This window comes from Sapajus apella, unplaced genomic scaffold, assembly GCF_009761245.1.
Source record: "Sapajus apella isolate SASKATOON/1434 unplaced genomic scaffold, GSC_monkey_1.0 scaffold18, whole genome shotgun sequence".
In the NCBI taxonomy this organism is placed as follows: Eukaryota; Metazoa; Chordata; class Mammalia; order Primates; family Cebidae; genus Sapajus; species Sapajus apella.
The window spans coordinates 20,960,456-20,979,363 of record NW_022436958.1 but is presented as its reverse complement, the minus strand read 5'-3'; the positions used below and the strand labels follow the sequence as shown (position 1 = coordinate 20,979,363).

The 18,908-nt window shown below is 37.0% G+C and overlaps 1 protein-coding gene across 1 annotated transcript in view; it reads left to right on the top strand.

The window, feature by feature from the left end:
- CYTIP (cytohesin 1 interacting protein) overlaps positions 1–8,158 on the top strand; it is a 28,755-nt gene extending 20,597 nt beyond the window's left edge. Inside the window, exons 7-8 of the mRNA XM_032286445.1 lie at positions 4,796–4,862; positions 7,475–8,158. Of these exons, the coding sequence (XP_032142336.1) occupies positions 4,796–4,862; positions 7,475–7,941 (534 nt within the window). The 3' untranslated portion in view covers positions 7,942–8,158. The remainder of the gene's footprint in view (positions 1–4,795; positions 4,863–7,474) is intronic.
- Positions 8,159–18,908: the final 10,750 nt, after the last annotated feature.

The following is an 18,908-nucleotide window of genomic DNA, read 5'->3' as shown; positions in this document are numbered from 1 at the left end:
TACCACTTTTTATGCCTTCTTTTTTTTTCTTGATACTTTTCTCCATAGGATTTTCAAGTTTTGGGTGTTTTAAAAGACCAGTATTTGTGGCAATATTTAATCCTTTTTCTGGTTGCTTTAAGATATTCTTTTGTCTTTATTCTACAGTTTTACTACAATGTAATTAATTCTGGATTAATTTCTAACTTTATGCTACGTAGAACTTACAGTGTTCTTTCTGTTTAAAGACCTTCTTTAGTTTTGGAAAACTGTCAACTCAATCTTCTATACCACTACTGTATTATCTTCTGGAATTCCTATTAGACATAGTTTCTTGATTTATCTTTCATGATTCCTAATGACTGTTTCATATTTTTATCTCATTTTCTTTTTGTGTTATATTCTTTCTGAATTCCTCAGTAACATCTTCAGAAATGTTCTTGTTAGCTGTCTGTATAGAATGTGTTCTTTGTATTAAGTTATAAAAATTAGTTTGTTATAAATTGAATACTTACATGAAATAAAATTTTAAATAAAAATAGCATTTGATGTTGTATAGCTATAGATGAGACTATTGGTGTGAGGTCATATTTTTATTTATATAGACAAAATAACTTCACAATATTCTTATTTAGAATAGCATTTCTTTTCTAACTTCACAATATTCTTATTTAGAATAGCATTTCTTTTCTACTGTATATTTGCTAGCTTTTGATCAAATCTTATGAAAGCTCAATAGAAATCAACAAAATGAATCTGTTTTACCCCAAGCATTACTGATGCATATGCTTGTTTTCTTAAAATCCATTACCTTTTTATGAAAGATTTATACTTTTTGTAAGTGTGTTGTTTATTACTGAGAAATGGCTGTCCTGCCAGAAAACTGTGATTCTTATCTGTACCCACATTGACTAATAGTGAGTGGAAGTAAAGTGGACAAAAGGAAAAAAAAAAATTAGTTTGTTATTATCTTGTAGTTCTTTTTCATGTGTATCGATTCTTGTTTCATTTTTTCATTTCAAATTTCTTGTTCTTATAAACATTGATCTTATTTATCTCTCAGAGGATTACAAACATTTTTATTTTAAAGTCTTTTTTTGACACTTTTTATTTTCATTTTGCTTAGAAAGAATCCATGTACCAATTATCAATTTTATTATCTTTTTTATCATTAAACATCTGTGAGTGTTTGGGGATTTAGATTGCCTACTTCCCTTGCATGTCATATAGCTTCTCCCTTTAGCACAATGTTATAATTGGATGCTTGTCCCCACTCAGCACTTCAAGGCTACCAATCCAGAGCCAGGTCTAGGGGCTTAGATGCCTTCCCTGGGGACTCAGTGAGCTGTTTGGCTCAAGTCATGAGGCTGTGCTTAGGTACTCCTGCCTCTCTACGTATAAGCTGTACATAAGCCATAGCCAGCAGCAGCAGCGTTTCTCAGCCTCCTTTCCCAGCGATGGAGATTCAGCCAACATTCTTTCCTTAAGCAGAAAACCTGGCTCAGACCTTGGTTTCAGATAGGTGCATTTATACCGTATATTGCCATAGAATTTCTTTCTGCTTCTCCATATCCAGAAGACTTTAAAGTTCATTCTGCTTTCCATCTTGCATTAGAAATGTCTGTCGTATTTCTAATCTTGAAATTATGAGATTCTATTTATCTCTTGAGCCAGAAATGTTTCAGCTTGATCCATAGCCACAGTCAGCCTGGTTTCCCCTCCACACAATGACATTTACTTTGTGCATCCTTTGTAAGTGAGCATTCTGTCCCTCAGAGACTCTTCATGGGGCCACCAGCTCTTCTTTAGAAACAGTCGTCCTTTCTGAGCCACATTTTCAGGGATTCCCATTCTTCTGACCTATGATGCAAATGTTTAACATGAAAGCAACACATCCAGTGGGCTAGCTGGGAGAGCTAGTTTGTAATCTACTTCTGCTATTTACTGGGTTTGTAGTGCTTAGGGAATATTTGGCTACACTGAATCTTCATTTTCGAATCTGTAACTTTTTAGAGAAGTTATGAAAATTAAATATCATGTTATCAGTGAAAGCACAATTCAAGTATTAAAGTGCCATGGAAATGTTCAGCTGTGTGTCTTCTATAGATTGAAAGCATTGGAAACTTCTTCGGAACCACTGTGTGATAGCTGAGAGTTGATTTAGGAAGCCATTTTTTTCACGTATTCGTTCAACCATTATTTACCGAGCAGCTGCTATGTACCTGGCACTGAACTGGGCACAGTGAGGTGATGCTACCCAGTATGGTTAGATCTCATTTGTGCTGTAATTCTCCCCTAGTGATGAGAGTTCAGATATGTCCAGATATACAATTCTGATGTCAATAACACAGGCAGAAACAGACACATAGGAAAATAGGGAAGCTTGGTTACAGATAAAAAACCCTTAGTCACTGTGACACATCTGCTCTTCACACTGGTATTTTCTTGGTTTAAGTGACGACATTACTGAAATGACTGGACCAAATCAACAAATCAGATATTGCAAAATCTTTATTTAAAAAAAAAAAAGACTAAATGGCCAGTGCTGACTTTGTATTTTTGGATAGTAAGTACAGAAATATAGTTTCCTCTTCTTTCTGTCTCTAGTTCTGACTGTGGACCTATCCCTGTGCTCCTCCACTGGACTCTAGTCTCTTGTAGGAAATAAATCTCTTTAAGGAAGATGAAAGGGTTGGTATGTATGCCACATACTTGCTAGCCTTATACTCCCCCTGGACTTAAGCGATCCTCCTACCTCAGCCTCGTGAGAACTGGTGTGCACCATATACCCAGCTAATTAAAAAAAAAAAATATATATATATATATATATATATATATATTTTGTTTTTTTTTTGTAGAGATAGGGTCTCACTATGTTGCCTGGGCTTGTTTCAAACTCCTGGTCTCAACCAGTCCTCCTGCTTCAACCTCCTAAAGTGCTGAGATTACAGGTGTAAGCCACTGCCCCCAGACCTGAAAGCAGTATTATAGCTATTCTAGACTATACTGTGGTACAGAAAAAACAAGAAGTTGACTGAGTCAAGCATTTGATTAATTTATTGCTTGCGTTTTATATTGGCAACCATAAGGGATTGCTGTGAAATGTTACTAGTATCAGGGTTTGGAAAGTTATGCCCAGTTATTGTTCAACCTTTGAAGACTGAGGAATAAGTCATGTTCCCCTTAAGCATTTAATGATGTTCTTGCAATTTTATTATTTTCTTTTCCTTAGTCCTTGTCCAAATATATGTTTTTTTCCTCTTTTTTTTTTTAGCCTTCATCTACTCCTTGGAGATTGCTTTGTGTGAAGGAGTGCTTGTTTCAACTAGGCTGTCTTTCCTTTGTCATAAGAGTCCACAGGCAAACCTGAGCTGTGCCCACTTGCTGGACTTGGTATAGGGACCTGAATTGGCAAAGGAAGGGGAAGAGTAGAGGATGAAGAATGGGAGACAGTGAGCCTATGGCTGAGTCTTTTCAGATGCCTTCTGCGTAGTTTTTAGATTGCCATTGCCTCAGTCCCCTCTGTGGGAAAGGTCAAGACTTGCGTACTGTCTTGCCTCATGTGGCAGCTACTTAATTCCCACTATGGGCCTCAGCTCTCATGTGCTGGGGCAACCAAGAACGGAAGCAGTTAAGAAGTCAGGGTGCTTAGCAGTGTTCTAAGTTTAGCCCACTAAGGAAGCATTTCAGATAGTTCTGTTCTCCTTTTTGGTGTGGAAAATAAATAGCTGGCTGACAGAAAAGGCTGTGTTAGGGCCTCAGGCTTGTATGTTGATGATATTTGTAGAGCATTTACTAAGTTCTAGTCAATGTTCTAAACATTTTACATCTCTTCACTCATCCAATCCTCATAACATTTCCAGGGTTTAGGCTCTATTGTTGTCTTCATCCTACAGATGTGGAAATCCTAGCGGGTAAATCCTTGCCTTTTCTTTTTATTTTATTATTATTATTTTTTTAAGAGACAGGGTCTCACTATGTTGCCCAGGCTGGAGTGCAGTGGCTATTCACAGGCGCGATCCCACTGCTGATCAGCACGGGAATTTTGAACTGCTCCGTTTCCAACCTGGGCCGGTTCACCCCTCCTTAGGCAACCTGGTGGTCCCCCAGTCTTGGGAAGTCACCATATTGATGCCGAACTTAGTGCGGACACCTGATCAGCATAGCACACTACAGCCCAGAACTCCTGGGCTCAAGCAATCCTCCCACTTCAGCCTCCTGGAGTAGCTGGGACACAAACCCAAATAATCTTTTAAATAATTTTTTAAAATAAAAAAATATATTGTATTGTTTTTCTTGTTGTTTTTTTTTTAAAGAAAACTAAATTATTTCTTGAGAGAATAGTATTCCCAATATTCTCCTATTATAGAGCAAAAATATTTTAAATGGATGAATGGATTGGGAGTACTAGAAAAAAAATGTGAAGAAACTTAATGACAGGCCAGGTGCAGTGGCTCTTATTTCACCAGCATGTTGGGAGGCTGAGGTGTGTGGATCATGATTTCAGGAGTTTGAGACCAGCCTGGCCAACATGGTGCAACCACATCTCTACTAAAAATGTAAAAGGCTTAGTGGCAGGTGCCTGTAATCCCAGCTACTCAGGAGGCTGAGGCAGGAGAATCACTTGAAACCAGAAGGCAGAAGATGTAGTGAGCCGAGATCTCACACTGTACTCCAGCCTGGGCGACAGAGTGAGACTCCATTTCAAAAAAAAAAAAAAAAAAAATTAATGACAAATCTCAACACCTAGAATTAAATTGCTAGCTTCACTGGGGTTCCCTAATCATTATAACATTTTTTTTTTTTAATCTCACAGCAAACCTTGAAACAAAAATGGGTGGAGTACAGATCTCTGCAGTTACAGGAACATCGTCTGCTTCATGGTAAATGCAATTTCCTGTTGAGAAACCATAGTAACATTACTTCTTTCAGTATTTCTGCCTCTAAGTTGTTTTAAGATTATCATCATTCCAAGAAAAATTAGTCTAGTGCTGGTCAAAGAAACGAATCTGTGTTTCTTTGGTGTAAGCTTTGGAGTGACTGTATTCGGAGGAGGGATAAGTGAAGTCAGATCCACTATTCCACATACATGACGCATATGCACATGGATGAACATGCTTGAAAATAGGCATCTGGAGATTTTAGATCATTGGGGAAGATTGCCTGACTTTCCTTCTACTTCAGTGAATGAATTATGTTTCTGAAAACAATCACGGCTCAGGGGCTGAATAGTTTTTAGAAGCTATTAAAGCTAGAATGGTTGCACACTTACTGGGTAGAGCTCCTGTCTTCTGTTTCAATTGCATAAATTACATTTATGCACAGAGATTCTTTTTCATTGCCCCAAAGATGAAGACAGAAATGTGTAAGATTATTGCAAGAGTAAATGCATAGTTCTTGCCACTGAGTTCATTTTTAAGGGAAGGGTTGAGTTTAAAATGTGTTAATTTGCTATTTGCTATGGGACAGATGTAAACAAAGGAATGAACTTTTATGTACAAATAATTCACTGAAACCACTATGTGGGTATGAAATATAGGTTATCTCTTCTTTAGATAGCACCAAGCTTACGTTTCTAACCCAGAATATGTGCTAAAAGTGATAATTTGTTTACTGAAAAATATAAAAATCCTTAACTAGTCACTAATCTATGGCTTAGAGTTTTGGGATGAAGATCTGTATATTTATTTTTTTAATTGAAGTGTTTGAAACTTATGTACAAGTTACTTCTTCATTTAATATTTTTTTAAAAATTCATAATGGATTTTTTTGGGGAGTGAAGTTTGTTAGAGAGGCAGAAATATTTAATACAAAAACTTCTTAATGGCCCTGTAAATTCAGCCACCTCCTTGCTTTCTTTAGACATGAGGGCCTTTTAGCCTCATTTTCACTTCTGGAGCATCCTGAATGGCCCAGTGAATATAGAAATTCCTGGAGTTCCGCAGGAACAGCCTTGTATATACAACATTGTTAGATCAGGATCCTCATACAGTCGTTGTTGTACACATTTTTTGAGTGATTGAGGGGGTTCTGCTTTTTCTAGATGTATAGTAAACATCCACGGCATGTGATTCTGTAAGGCAATTGCTCTCCAATCAAAAGAAATTGATCACTCATTGCAAGGTGAAATGAAGTAGGTCATATTAGCAAAAAGGAAAGCATTACGACTAGTCACTGTAGGGCTGGCTGTACTCAACCTTGCGAATAATGTGAAAAAAATTTCTTTTTATATTATCAACCAAGGACAAACGAGAGCAGCAGTAAAGATAACTAGCACAAAATAAAACCATTCTTCTGAAGCAGAGTAACTTACTAATTATATTTTTCCAAGGCTGATATTACAAGTTCTCTCTCTCTCTCTCTCTTTTTAGCAAGATACCAACCAACTCAGATAGTGTGGAAGCAGGGAGGGCAGTATGGACAGGGTGTTGTATGTGATCAACATTTGAGTTTGAAGAGCCAGATGTAGGTTATGAAGGATCAATGGAAAAAAAATCAGCCAAGCAGATACAATTCAATTTCTTCAAATAAGTTATTACTTACTTGAGGACAGGGATGGTTTCTGGGTACAGTATCATTCCAGAGAATTTAGGTATTCCAAAACAAAACTTGGAATATTGAGGTTGGGAGATACATTTGATTTCACAAATCCTTTCTCTAAGAAACACTTTTGAATTACCTGTTTCATAACTGTTTTCTATATACTTCAAATAATTTTATGATAATTTTAGAATTATTTTTAAAAGACAATACTGGCCGGACACGGCAGCTCATGCCTATAATCCCAGCACTTTGGGAGGCCGAGGCGGGTGGATCAGGAGGTTGAGAGATCAAGACCATCCTGGCCAACATGGTGAAACCCTGTCTCTACTAAAAATACAAAAATTAGCTGAGTGTGGTGGTGCATGCCTGTAGTCCCAGCTACTTGGGAGGCTGAAGCAGGAGAATCGCTTCAACCTGGGAGATGGAGATTGCAGTGAGCCGAGATCACGCCACTGCACTCCAGCCTGGTGACAGAGAGAGATTCCATCTAAAAAAAGAAAGAAAGAAAAAGTACCTAAGAATCAGAGAAACTAAATGGAGAAAATCCTGATAGCATTTCCCCAAAACTAATATTTATTGTACGGAACCCCATTTATTTGAGTATTTTAAAAAGGTTTCAGGGTTATTTAAATGTACAAAATGATCATTTTGGAGATTCAGATGTGACACTGGTAGACTGTCAGTTGGGTTGAACTGTTCTCATATGAAACATCTTGTTTAAATTCACTCTAATATTATAATTTTTGAACAACAGTTCGGGAACCCCTACTATAAGGTTTACCAAATGGCCTCATAAGCAGTCGTTTATTCATGCAAGCCAAAGCTCAGTGAGAAGTATTTTTCACTCTTACTCTTTCTTGTGTCATTCAAAGAGAAGTTTCGATGTAGTGTATTTATTTGTGAGGAGTGATGAACAGATCCATTTCACAGTAGACTCTTCTCTCTGCTCTAGGTGATGCAGCTAACTGCCCAAGTTTGGAAAGCATGGACTTGGATGAATCATCTTTGTTTGGACCCCTGCCGGGGCCAGGACCAGCCTTTGTGGACCGGAATCGATTATCCAGTGAGAGCAGCTGTAAGAGCTGGCTAAGCTCCATGACGATGGACAGTGAAGACGGCTACCAGATGTGTGTGTCTGAGGACTGCAGCAGGGGTGCCTTCAGTCGGCAGACGAGCACAGATGATGAGTGCTTTATCCCCAAGGAGGGGGATGATTTTCTGAGGAGGTCATCTTCAAGGAAGAGCCGAAGCATCAGTAACACCAGCAGCGGATCCATGTCTCCCTTGTGGGAGGGCAACTTCTCAAGCATGTTTGGGACCCTGCCCCGAAAGAGCAGAAAAGGAAGTGTCCGAAAGCAACTCTTGAAATTTATCCCTGGCCTTCATCGTGCTGTGGAAGAGGAAGAAAGTCGCTTTTGACAGATTGTGGTGTCCTTTCAAATTAGCTTATTTCACAAATATCTCTAGACTCACCCAGATCTCAGCTTCGTGGGAAAGTGCAGATGAATTGCAAAACTGACATCCCATTTCACCGCAATAGTGACCTTTATTTAAATTGTTGTGTCATAGTTTTTGCTTCTTAAATCATTTTTTTCAACCCAAACATCACAAGTTCTAAGCAGACAGGGAAACTAAATAATAAGTTAAGTAATATAACAAAGCTGCAAGTGCCTACTCATTTCAGTGCTGTCTGTGAAAGCAAAACTAATATTTATTTTCTAGATTATCCTTGTGAAAAATTGACAAGATTTTGGAGTCAAGCATGAATAAAGGTGTAGCAGAATATAATAATCTGGACTATCTTCCATAGGATAATTGGTGGGTTATAAAATCTTAGGTTTGTTTATGCCTAGTAGCTCCTGAGGAGGCTTAATAATAGGCGATTTTGAATTTGTTCAAACCTGTGATGGCTTGTAAACAAAGATGACCATCAGCCCTTTCTCACGTCTACCGTGACAATAAAATGGAAAGTATAAGACTTAATAGGAGGGGTCAGCCGGGTGTGGTAGCTCATACCTGTAATCCCAGCACTTTGGGAGGCCAAGGTAGGCAGATCACAAGGTCAGGAGTTCAAGACCAGCTTGACCAACATGGTGAAACCGAATCTCTACTAAAAATACAAAAATTAGCCGGGTGTGGTGGCGCATGCCTGTAATCCCAGCTACGCAGGAGGCTGAGGCAGGAGAATTGCTTGAACCATGGAGGTGGAGGTTGCAGTGAGCCAAGATTGTGCATCACACCACTGCACTCTAGCCTGGGTGACAGATAAGACTCCGTCTCAAAAGAAAAAACAAAACAAAACAAAAAAAAAAACGTTCAATAGGAGGGATAAGGTTCACGAGAACCATGGAAAGATGTGGTCTGAGATGGGTTCTGACAAAGATCTTAATAAAGCCTTTTTTATAGTCAGTCTAAACAAAATGGGCGGGGAGGTCATGCTTTTTGCTCCATTCAACTTTTGTTCTGCTGAATGTTAATGGCAAGTCTAGAACTTTCTGAATCCTACAGCTTCATAATTTTTTTTTTTTTTACAAATGTCTCACATCCAAAATGTGAGAGTTGGGAAAAGATTTTTCCTCCTGCAGATTTTTTCACGTTACTTCTCACTTTATATCATATATTCTAAATAGCTATCACCTCAGCAGCCTTTTGCCTCTTGGTTATGTTAGTATCACATTACTTCTAGCCTTTTAATTACTCTATGTTTTATTTAATATCCATTAAAGTCTATGAATTATGTGTTCTGGTGGCACAGCTGTTCATTACCTATATCCTAGAGTAGACAATATGGACTATGTAATAGTCTACTGATTTTAAGTTCTTTCTTTCTTTGTGTGTGTGTGTGTGTGTGTGTGAGAGAGAGAGAGAGAGAGAGAGAGAGAGAGAAATAGAAACACTTTAAATAGAACTGCTAAATTTAAGTAAACTGTTGAAGGAATTAGTTATTCTGAGAAAAAATGGGTAGGGTAAGGAAGCATGTAGAAGAAGAAATAAATGATGAAGTATAATAAGATTTATATTTGGGACCTGCCTTCTATTAACTCTTGAACTGAGAAACATCCAGTGGGTTCTGCATGAGAGTCATTTATATGAAAGGCAGAGTGAGACACCTTTCACAGAAACAACAGCAATCCTGTCTACCATTTACTGAATGCCTAGTTGGCTAGAGACACTTTATGTGTGATCCTCACAATTACTATATAGTACGTGTTAGGCATGCAGATAAGAAGGCAGGAATCTGGAATTGTTCTCGGGGTCACAAAGCTAGTCAGTGGCAGGGCTGAAGTTGGAAGTCAGTTCTTCCTTGCTCTAGTCTATTTTAGATATCCTTTACTCTTTTGGTTCTGTTTAGTGATCATCACAGTACTTTTTATTCCACCCAATAGGAATACTTAAAATGTACAAGTGTAGATACTGCATAGATAAGTGTATTTCTTTTGGTTAAATAGCTAAACAAACATTTCTCTTGTCCCTCATACAAAAGTTTTCAGATATAGGTTCTTTAATAACTACACGATTAGCAATGCATTTATTTTCAACAAGAGTTTGCAAACCAGTTATGATTCAACTGATATTGCTTATTTCTCATCATAGTCTAGAATCATCCTGTTAAAGTTCTACTTATATGAATTCAGCATTTCTTGTTATCCTATTTCACAAAGTCCAGGGAAGGAAATACCACATTTATTTGAGAAAAGATGACTTTGAAATCTTCTACAAGGTGAAAAAAATGCTTTGAAAACTATCATAGGTCATATGGGAAAGCAGACCATAGATCATTTGCTTTTCTTGTAACTTTAATACAGAAGTGTAATACTGCTGTATGATAGTAGACCTCAAACACAAAAAAAGGGGCAAGGAAGGGATGGAGCAAGGATCACTTTAGTTCGCGGTAAGAATTGGAGTTGAGGTATGTTCTGAGATAAAGAAAAAATACTGGTTAACCAAAATACAGGAAGGAAGGGTATGTCATGTTTTATATGTTCACAAGCTGTGAGAAAACTAGCTTTTGGTTAGTGGAAATGTGGGTAAATTTCTCACAGTATAGCTTTTCAGACAAATTTATGACCTCAGTGGGGCTTTAGAAGAAACTTCTGGTGCATAGTGACTCACTCTGATATAATTTACTGGGAAAAAAATTGAAAAGTGTTTTTTTAACCTGAAAGTTGTCAAACATGTAATACTGGTGAACTACGTTAATTGACAACCCGTTATGAAAATGCATTTTTCTGGAAGAGCATTTGATAAATTTGAATCAAGTGGATTGGGAATTACTTTATCATGGGGCTGAAGAACACCACCATAACAAACAGATTAGGAATATATTTTTAGAAGTGAACTTTTATTTATGACTTACTACTTTATGATAATTTTGTATCTTAAGTGCATGATACAGATAGCATTTAAAATCCCTGTTTGTACTGAAGATATCAAAATTGGATATAGTTTGTGTGTATTGATGACAAAGTACAGGCATTTTTGAAAGTACATGTACTAAAAATAGTAAGTAATACATAACTATATTCAGCCCTTCAGATCATAAAAGTATTGTTATTTTATATCCATTTCCTTACATACCTATGGGCTATAAAATCAAAATTTGATGCCTTTATGAAATAAAGACTGCTATTTTTCAGCGTCAGAACTTTCTCTCTCTCTCTTTCTGTCTCTCTCCCTGCATTTCTCTCTATCATAAAAGAAGTAATTGTTTTAAAAAAACCTGGGTGACTTCTTGACGTTTACTTCTTTGAGGACCTTAAAAGACACTACTTACTTAATTGAGATTTTGCATTATTAGCTTTTTTATTGCTATTTAACAGATTACTGCCGGGCGTGGTGGCTCACGCCTGTCATCCCAGCACTTTGGGAGGCTGAGGCGGGTGGATCACCTGAGGTCAGGAGTTTCAGAGTAGTCTGACCAATATGGGGAAACCCCGTCTCTACTAAAAATACAAAAACTAGCCGGGCACAGTGGCGCATGCCTGTAATCCCAGCTACTCTGGAGGCAGGATAATCTCTTGAACACAGGAGGCGGAGGTTGCAGTGATCTGAGATCGCACCACTGCACTGCAGCCTGGGTAACAAGAGTGAAACTCCGTCTCAAAAAAAAAAAAAAATCACCACAAACTTAGAAGCCTAAAATATATTTATTATCTTAAAGTTTCTGTGGGTCAGGAGTCTGAGCACAGGTTAGCTAAATCTGCTCAGGATCTCACAAAGCTGCAATTAAGTTGTTGCCCAGGGTTGAGTTCTTACCTGGAGGCTTGATTGGAGAAGGATTTACCTTTAAGCTCCTTCAGGTTGTTGTCAGAATCATTTCCTGGTGGTCATATAATTTATAGCAGCTTGCTTCTTCAAAGTAGATAGTGAAGAGGAAAAAGGGAGAGGCTGCAAACAAGACAGAGTCTTAAATAGTACAATATAATTGCCTTTGCCATATAGCGTAACCTCTTAAGTGACTTCCCATCACCTTTGCCATATAATGTAACATTAAGATGGGAATAGCATCCTATCAACTATACCATGTTCTGTTTGTTAGAAAAATGTCACAGGCCCACCCACACTGAAGAAGCAGGGATTACATAAGTCATGAACATTAGAAGGTAGGGATCGGGGAGCACCCTAGTCTGTGTAACAGCATTCAAGGAGTTCACAGACTTGAAAATATAAGGGTATTGAGCTGTCTCTAAACCCCCTTGAGTAAAAATTAGTGTATGTCATAATAATTTTTTTTTTTTGAACACAGTGTTGCTCTTGTTGCACAGGCTGGAATGCACTGGCACGATCTTGGCTCACTGCAACCTCCAACTCCCGGGTCAAGTGATTCTCCTGCCTCAGCCTCCTGAGTATCTGGGATTACAGGAGCCTGCCACCATGGCTGGCTAATTTTTGTATTTTTAGTAGAGACAGCGTTTCACCATGTTGGCCAGACTGGTCTCAAACTCCTGACCTTGTGATCCTCCTGTCTCAGCCTCCCAAAATGCTGGGATTACAGGTGTGAGCCACCATGCCCAGCAATAATTTTTACATTAAAAAAATGGAAGCATTAGTGAATTCCAGAATGAAATAACCTTGTCAAGATTATATAACTAGCCAAAAAGTTGATTAAGAAACTTTCTGGCCTTCTAACTTTGTCTCCTGGGTGCATGAAATGATAAAAGAATATTTAAAAAGAATAAGAAAGAATGAACTAGTTACTTGCTTTCAAATTTTACTTAGGGAATCTAAATGAATTTAAGTGAATAGTGATTGGCATACTGAAGTTTGCCATTTCTAGGCAGGTGCATCTTTTTGAGCAGAGGATAGTAGGAAATTTTACATAGAAAATAAACAAAACACTTATTATCAAAATTATAAAGTACAAAAGGAAATGATCAGCCATGAGCATAGTCAGGAGATACCACAAAATTATCAGGACTTGAGGGAAAATAGAAGTTTGAAAGAATATAAAAAATGTATGTCTTATGAATAAAGGATAACTTCCTCAGCTTGATAAAGAACATCTACAAAAAGCCTACAGCTAATATCATAATTGTGGGAAACTGCACACTTTCCTTCTAAGATCAGCTACAAAGCAAATATATTTTATCTCACTTCTTTCTACCTTGTATGAAAATCTTAGCTAGTGAAATACGGGAAGGAAAAGAAACCAAAGACACAAATAGGGAAGGAAGAAAAGAAACTCTTTCTTTGAGGATAATAATGTTGTCTATGTGAAACATCTCAAGAATCAACAGTGTAACTAAAAATCCTGGCACTGCTAAGTGAGTATAGCAAGGTCATGAAATGCAAGGTTAACATACAAAAATCAATTGCTTTCCTGCATGCCAACAATGAACAATTGGAATTTGAAAAAAGAAAACATGTTGATAGCATGCAGAAAATGAAATATATATAAATCTAACAAAATATTACAGGATCTCTATATGGTAAACTATAACCCTAAATAGAGTGTCAGTGTTCATGGATTGGAAGACTCCATAGTTTCACAATTCAGTTCTTCCCAATATCTGTAGATTCAGTGTAACCTCAATCAAAATTCTAGCAAGCTATTTTGTAGACACCAACAAATTAATTCTAAAGTTTATATGAGAATGCAAAAGACATATAATTGCCAAGAAAATACTGAAGAACACATTTGGAGGAATCACAATATCCTTTTAAAGACTTAATATAAAGTATAGTCATCATTACAGCATGATATTGGCAAAATAATAGACAGATAAGTCAGTGGAACAGAACAGAGTGCCTAGAAATAGACACACACAAATACAGTAAATTATCTTTGACAAAGAAGTAAAGTCAATTAAATGTAGAAAGCATAGTGTTTTCAACAAATGGTTCTGTCAGATATGCAAGCTCTTATACATTTCACAAAAATTAACTCAAAATGGATAATAGACATGGATATAAAACACAAAACTATAACACTTCAGTAAGAAACATAGGAGAAATTCTAGATTTCCTTTGGCATGGTAAAGAGTTTTTAGATATATTCAAAAGGATGATTTATGAAAGAAAAAGTTGACACATTAGACTTTATGAAAATGGAAACTTCTGCTTTGTGAATGGCACTGTTCAGAGAATCAAAAGACAAGTCATAGTCTGTGAGAAAAAGTGGATATACAAACTGTTATAACCATAAGATGCAATATTATTCAGCTATATTATTCAGCTACAAAAAAAATAAACTCTCAAGTCATAAAAAGACACAAATGCATGTTGCTAAGTGAAAGAAACTAGTCTGAAAAGACTAATGCTGTATGTTTCCATTTATATGACATGATGGAAGAGGCGATACTATAGCAATAGTAAAGATATGGGTGGTTTTAAGAGGTTAGGGGTGAGAAAAGGGCATGGAGACGGTTGAATAGAAAGAAGAGTTTTATATAGTGATGAAACTCCTCTGTGTGATATTGTAATCTTGGATACATGACTTTATGCATTTATCAAAACCATAGCAGTTTACAGCATGAAGAATTATCCTTAATGCATGCATATTATCAAAAAGCCCACTTAGGAGGTTGGGGGATCCCAGGATAGAATGAAGAATGTGACAAAAACAATCTAACTGCATTAAAAATGTATAAAACAACTTACTTAAGAACATGGGAAAAAAAAAGTTGCTGAGCCAAGTAGCTCTGAAAATGATTGGAGTTTATAAAATGAAAGGCAAAATAAATAATACAAAAACATTCTACTCTAACAGGAAAACTTGCTTTCCATTTGAATGTGATTAATAACTCTGCCAGTGCTATGAATGTATACTGCAATTGAAGAATTAATAAATTCTTCATGGCAGATAATGGAAGCCAGATTTCTTACTGTTGGGTTCAAAGTTTATGGATAAGTAAGAGAAAATGCTAGATTGACCCATGTGGTAATGAGTTTAGGTTGTAGACATCCAAATGCACTCAATATTAGCTTACTAAAAGTATGAATGATTATGTACATAACTATTTATAGATACCTCTGTATGCATGAATTAGTTTATACACACTTCCTTGCTCTGTCAGCTGAGAGGTCAAAGAAGTAATGACACTTTAGCAGCAATGAACACACATAGGACCAAGATCTTGGCTTCTAATTCCATTCCCCAATAAAAGAAACCAGAGTTCCTTGGAGAAATGGCTTATTCTAGGTCTGGGGTAGGGAATATACAAGAAGGGCCTGCAGCATCTTATAATGTCAGAAAGTGATAAAGTATTAAAAACCTTATAAAGATTGAGATATGTCAAAGGGAAATAGAAGCCAACCAGAAGGGCTCCTAATGGCCAAAGATGAAACAGTTTGAGCAACAAATAAAACAGTATTAAATTATAACAGCAAATAAAAAATAAGTATACATTCATGTCTCCATAGTGATATAAATAAATGACTGAATAAATAATAAATGGAGTGAAGAGACAAATCTCCTGTATGGAAAACTTTCCCATTATTTATGTAGATACTCCACCCTCAAGGAAGTGGAGCAGAACTCCTCATTCCTTAAGTGTGGGTAGAATATTATGACCTTTTCCCAAAAGGTATAGTATGGTAAAAGGGGAAAAGTAATTTTACAATAAAGAAATCTGACAAACACTACTCCAGCCAGGTGATCAAGATCAACATCAATTGCCATAGGTTTATGTTGGTAGTATGTATCCTTGATATTATGTAGTGAGAATGGCATTTTATCTTAGTGGTCCTCCCCAGAACCCATAACTTCAGGCTAATCATGAGAAAAACACCAAACTGTCTCCAATTAAGAGATGCTCTATAAAATATTAGCCAGTACTTCTCAAAACTGTCAAGTTCATAAAAAAAACGAGTCAAGTGTGAGAATCTGTCATAGTTAGAAAAACCTAAGGAGACATGATGACTAAATAGAGTATAGTATCCTAGATGACAACCTGGAACAGAAAAGGACTCCAGGTAAAAAGGAATTTTGAATAAAGTGTAAACTTTAGTTAATAACGTGCCAACATTTGTTCATTACCTGTAACAAAAGTACCATAATCAATTAGATGTGAATAACAGGAAAACTGGATACAAAGTATTTTTGCACTCAGTTTCCCCTATTCACATCTAATATGGGGAACTCTGTGCTATCTTCACAATTTTTCTGTAAATCTATAACTATTCTAAAAAATAAAGCTTACTAAAAGTAAGCACATTTAAATTAATGAAACAGTAAAACAAAGAAATAAATATCACAGTGGAATAATGAAGTATTTGAATTAATTGAGAAAATTTAAATACATATAAACAAAATTTTACTGTAAAAACATTGGCAGACTTGTGGTTTCTGGTCTGGTAAGGAAGTTGGAAGTCACAACTCTGTCTTAACAGCAAGTAAAAAATTTGACGGCCTGGTGCAGTGGCTCATACCTGTAATTCCAGCACTTTGGGAGGCCGAGGTGGGTGGATCACAAGATCAAGAGTTCAAGACCAGCCTGGCCAAGATGGTGAAATGCTGTCTCTACTAAAAATACAAAAATTACCTGGGTGTGCTGGCAGGTGCCTGTAATCCCAGTTACCTGGGAGGCTGAAGCAGAAAATTGCTTGAACCCGGGAGGCAGAGGTTGCAGTGAGCTGAGATTGCACCACTCAACTCCAGCCTGGGCAACTGAGCAAGATTCCATCTCAAAAAAAAAAAAATTACAAACTGAAAAATCACAACTCTTTTTAGATGCATAAAAATAGTGAGGTCACAGGAAAAATCACTGTCCCCCTAATTGAAGACAGGCAGATGCAAATTATCATGATGGACTAGGTCAGAAACAGAGGAAACCTCCATGGAACCAGTGCCAGGGTAAGAAAACCTGAGGTATAATTGACAAATTGCTAGAGGCTGAGAGTGGACAAATCTGAGAGTAAGAAATTCCAGAGGTTCCTATCATGGGGTTGTCTCCACATTTTTGTGACTTTTACAAGATTCTCATTGTGAAGAGAGAAGAAAAATCTATTGTACTTTCAGTAGCAGAGGGGGAAATAACAATTTTGAAAAAATCCAGATAATTCTGTTCTTCTTAACAAGGCCCACCCTCAACATAAAGTATTTTATTAGGGCCTATTATTATTATTATTATTTTCAGAGCCTAACTTACCTGGGGGAAGGAGAGTACACAACTCTAGCACACTCTAGCCATTTTGTTCCACGTAAGTGGAGGTAGGAGTAGGGGTAGTCTGTGAAGCACTGGTGAAGTTTACAGTGCAGAGTCATACGCTCACTAAGACTGAGACCTTATCATTGCACTAGAGAATGCTCTGCACCCCTGCACCTCATGACCACATTACTAAAGTTAAAGACCTATTTATAGCAGTTCATTTTACCCAGTACATCATGCTGAGCTATTAAGAAAAAAATTACAAGAGATACTAAAAACAAACAAACAAACAAACAAACAAAAACGATTTGAAGAGACAGAATAAGCACTGGAATCAGAGTCAAATATGGCAAGGATGTTGGAATTATCAGACTGGGGAATTACAGCAACTATGGTTAATATGTGAAGGGCCATAATGATAAAGTTAATAACATACAAGAATAAATGAACAATGTAATCAGAAAGAGGAAATTCTATGAAAAAATAAAAAAGAATGCTAGAGATGGGAAGCACTGTAATGGAAAAAGGGACATCAGCAAGGTGGCAGAGTAAAAGCCTTGGACCTTTTTTCCTCCATAAACACAATGATTCAGTAAAAATTCACCAGCAAATTTCCATTGCAGGAAATCAGAAACTAATTAAAAGGATATCTACTGTAGGATCATTCAAACTTGAAGCCCCCAGAGACAGTAGGGAGATTCAGGACACCATCTTGTTGGAGACTTTATCCCCAGCACTATGCTAATTAGGAGAGACTCTCCAAGCTCGCAGATTCACCCAGGAGAAGGAAGGGGTTATTTGATGTGTCCATTCCACTAACTTTCCCAAGTGGACTCCCCAAAAGACTGGATTCTGTCTCACCAATCTTGGACCTCTAAAGGGTCCAGCATAGTCAATCTGCCTGGAGATGAACAGAGGTTGTAGCTTAGTCTGAGATTCCATAGCTCTCCAAGCATGCCTTTCCTCAGCACAGTGCAAGCAGACAAAAAAGCATGGCTCCCTGCTTCTTTTCCCTGGGGAGGGTAATAATTTTTAGAGCCCCCCATAATCTCTAATTCAGCTGATTGTTGAAGATTTTCTGCTGTACAAGGTCAGCCTGTGAAGACTGGGAGAGGAGTCTGCTTTGTCTAATGGACAGTTACAATAAAAGAGAGCCAAGGAAAATGAAGAATAAGGCAAAGATGTTTAAACAACAAAATAAGATAAATATCCAGAAACTGACCCAAATGAAATGGAATTATATGAATTACCTGCCAGAAAAGTAAAATTGACTCTCATAAAGATACCAAGTCAAGAGAACAATGCATGAACAAACTAAGAATTGCAATACAGATACAGAAATATCTCTGTAGAGCTGAAGAATACCATAACTGAACTGAAAAAAGCTCATTGGAGGGTTTCAACAGCAGACTAAATCAAGTGAAACAAACAATATGCTTGAAGATAGATCATGGGAAGTAATTTAATCAGAGGAGCAAAAAGAAAAAAGGAATAAAAAAAGAGAAGAGACTTTAAGAGACCATAGGATACCATCAAGCCAACCAAAATATGCATTAAGAAGATTCCAGAGGAGAAGATGAGAGAGAGAAAGGACCAGAAAGCTTGTTCAAAGAAAAAAAAAAATGATTTAAAAACTTCCAAAGGCTGGAGAAGGAAATGGACATAAAGATCCAAGAACTCCAAATGACATCATGTAAGACAATGAGAACTTTGAAAGGTACAAAGAAAAAAGATTTGTGGTGTACAAAGGAATCTCTTTAAGATTATTAGCTAATTTTTCAGTAGAACCCTTATAGG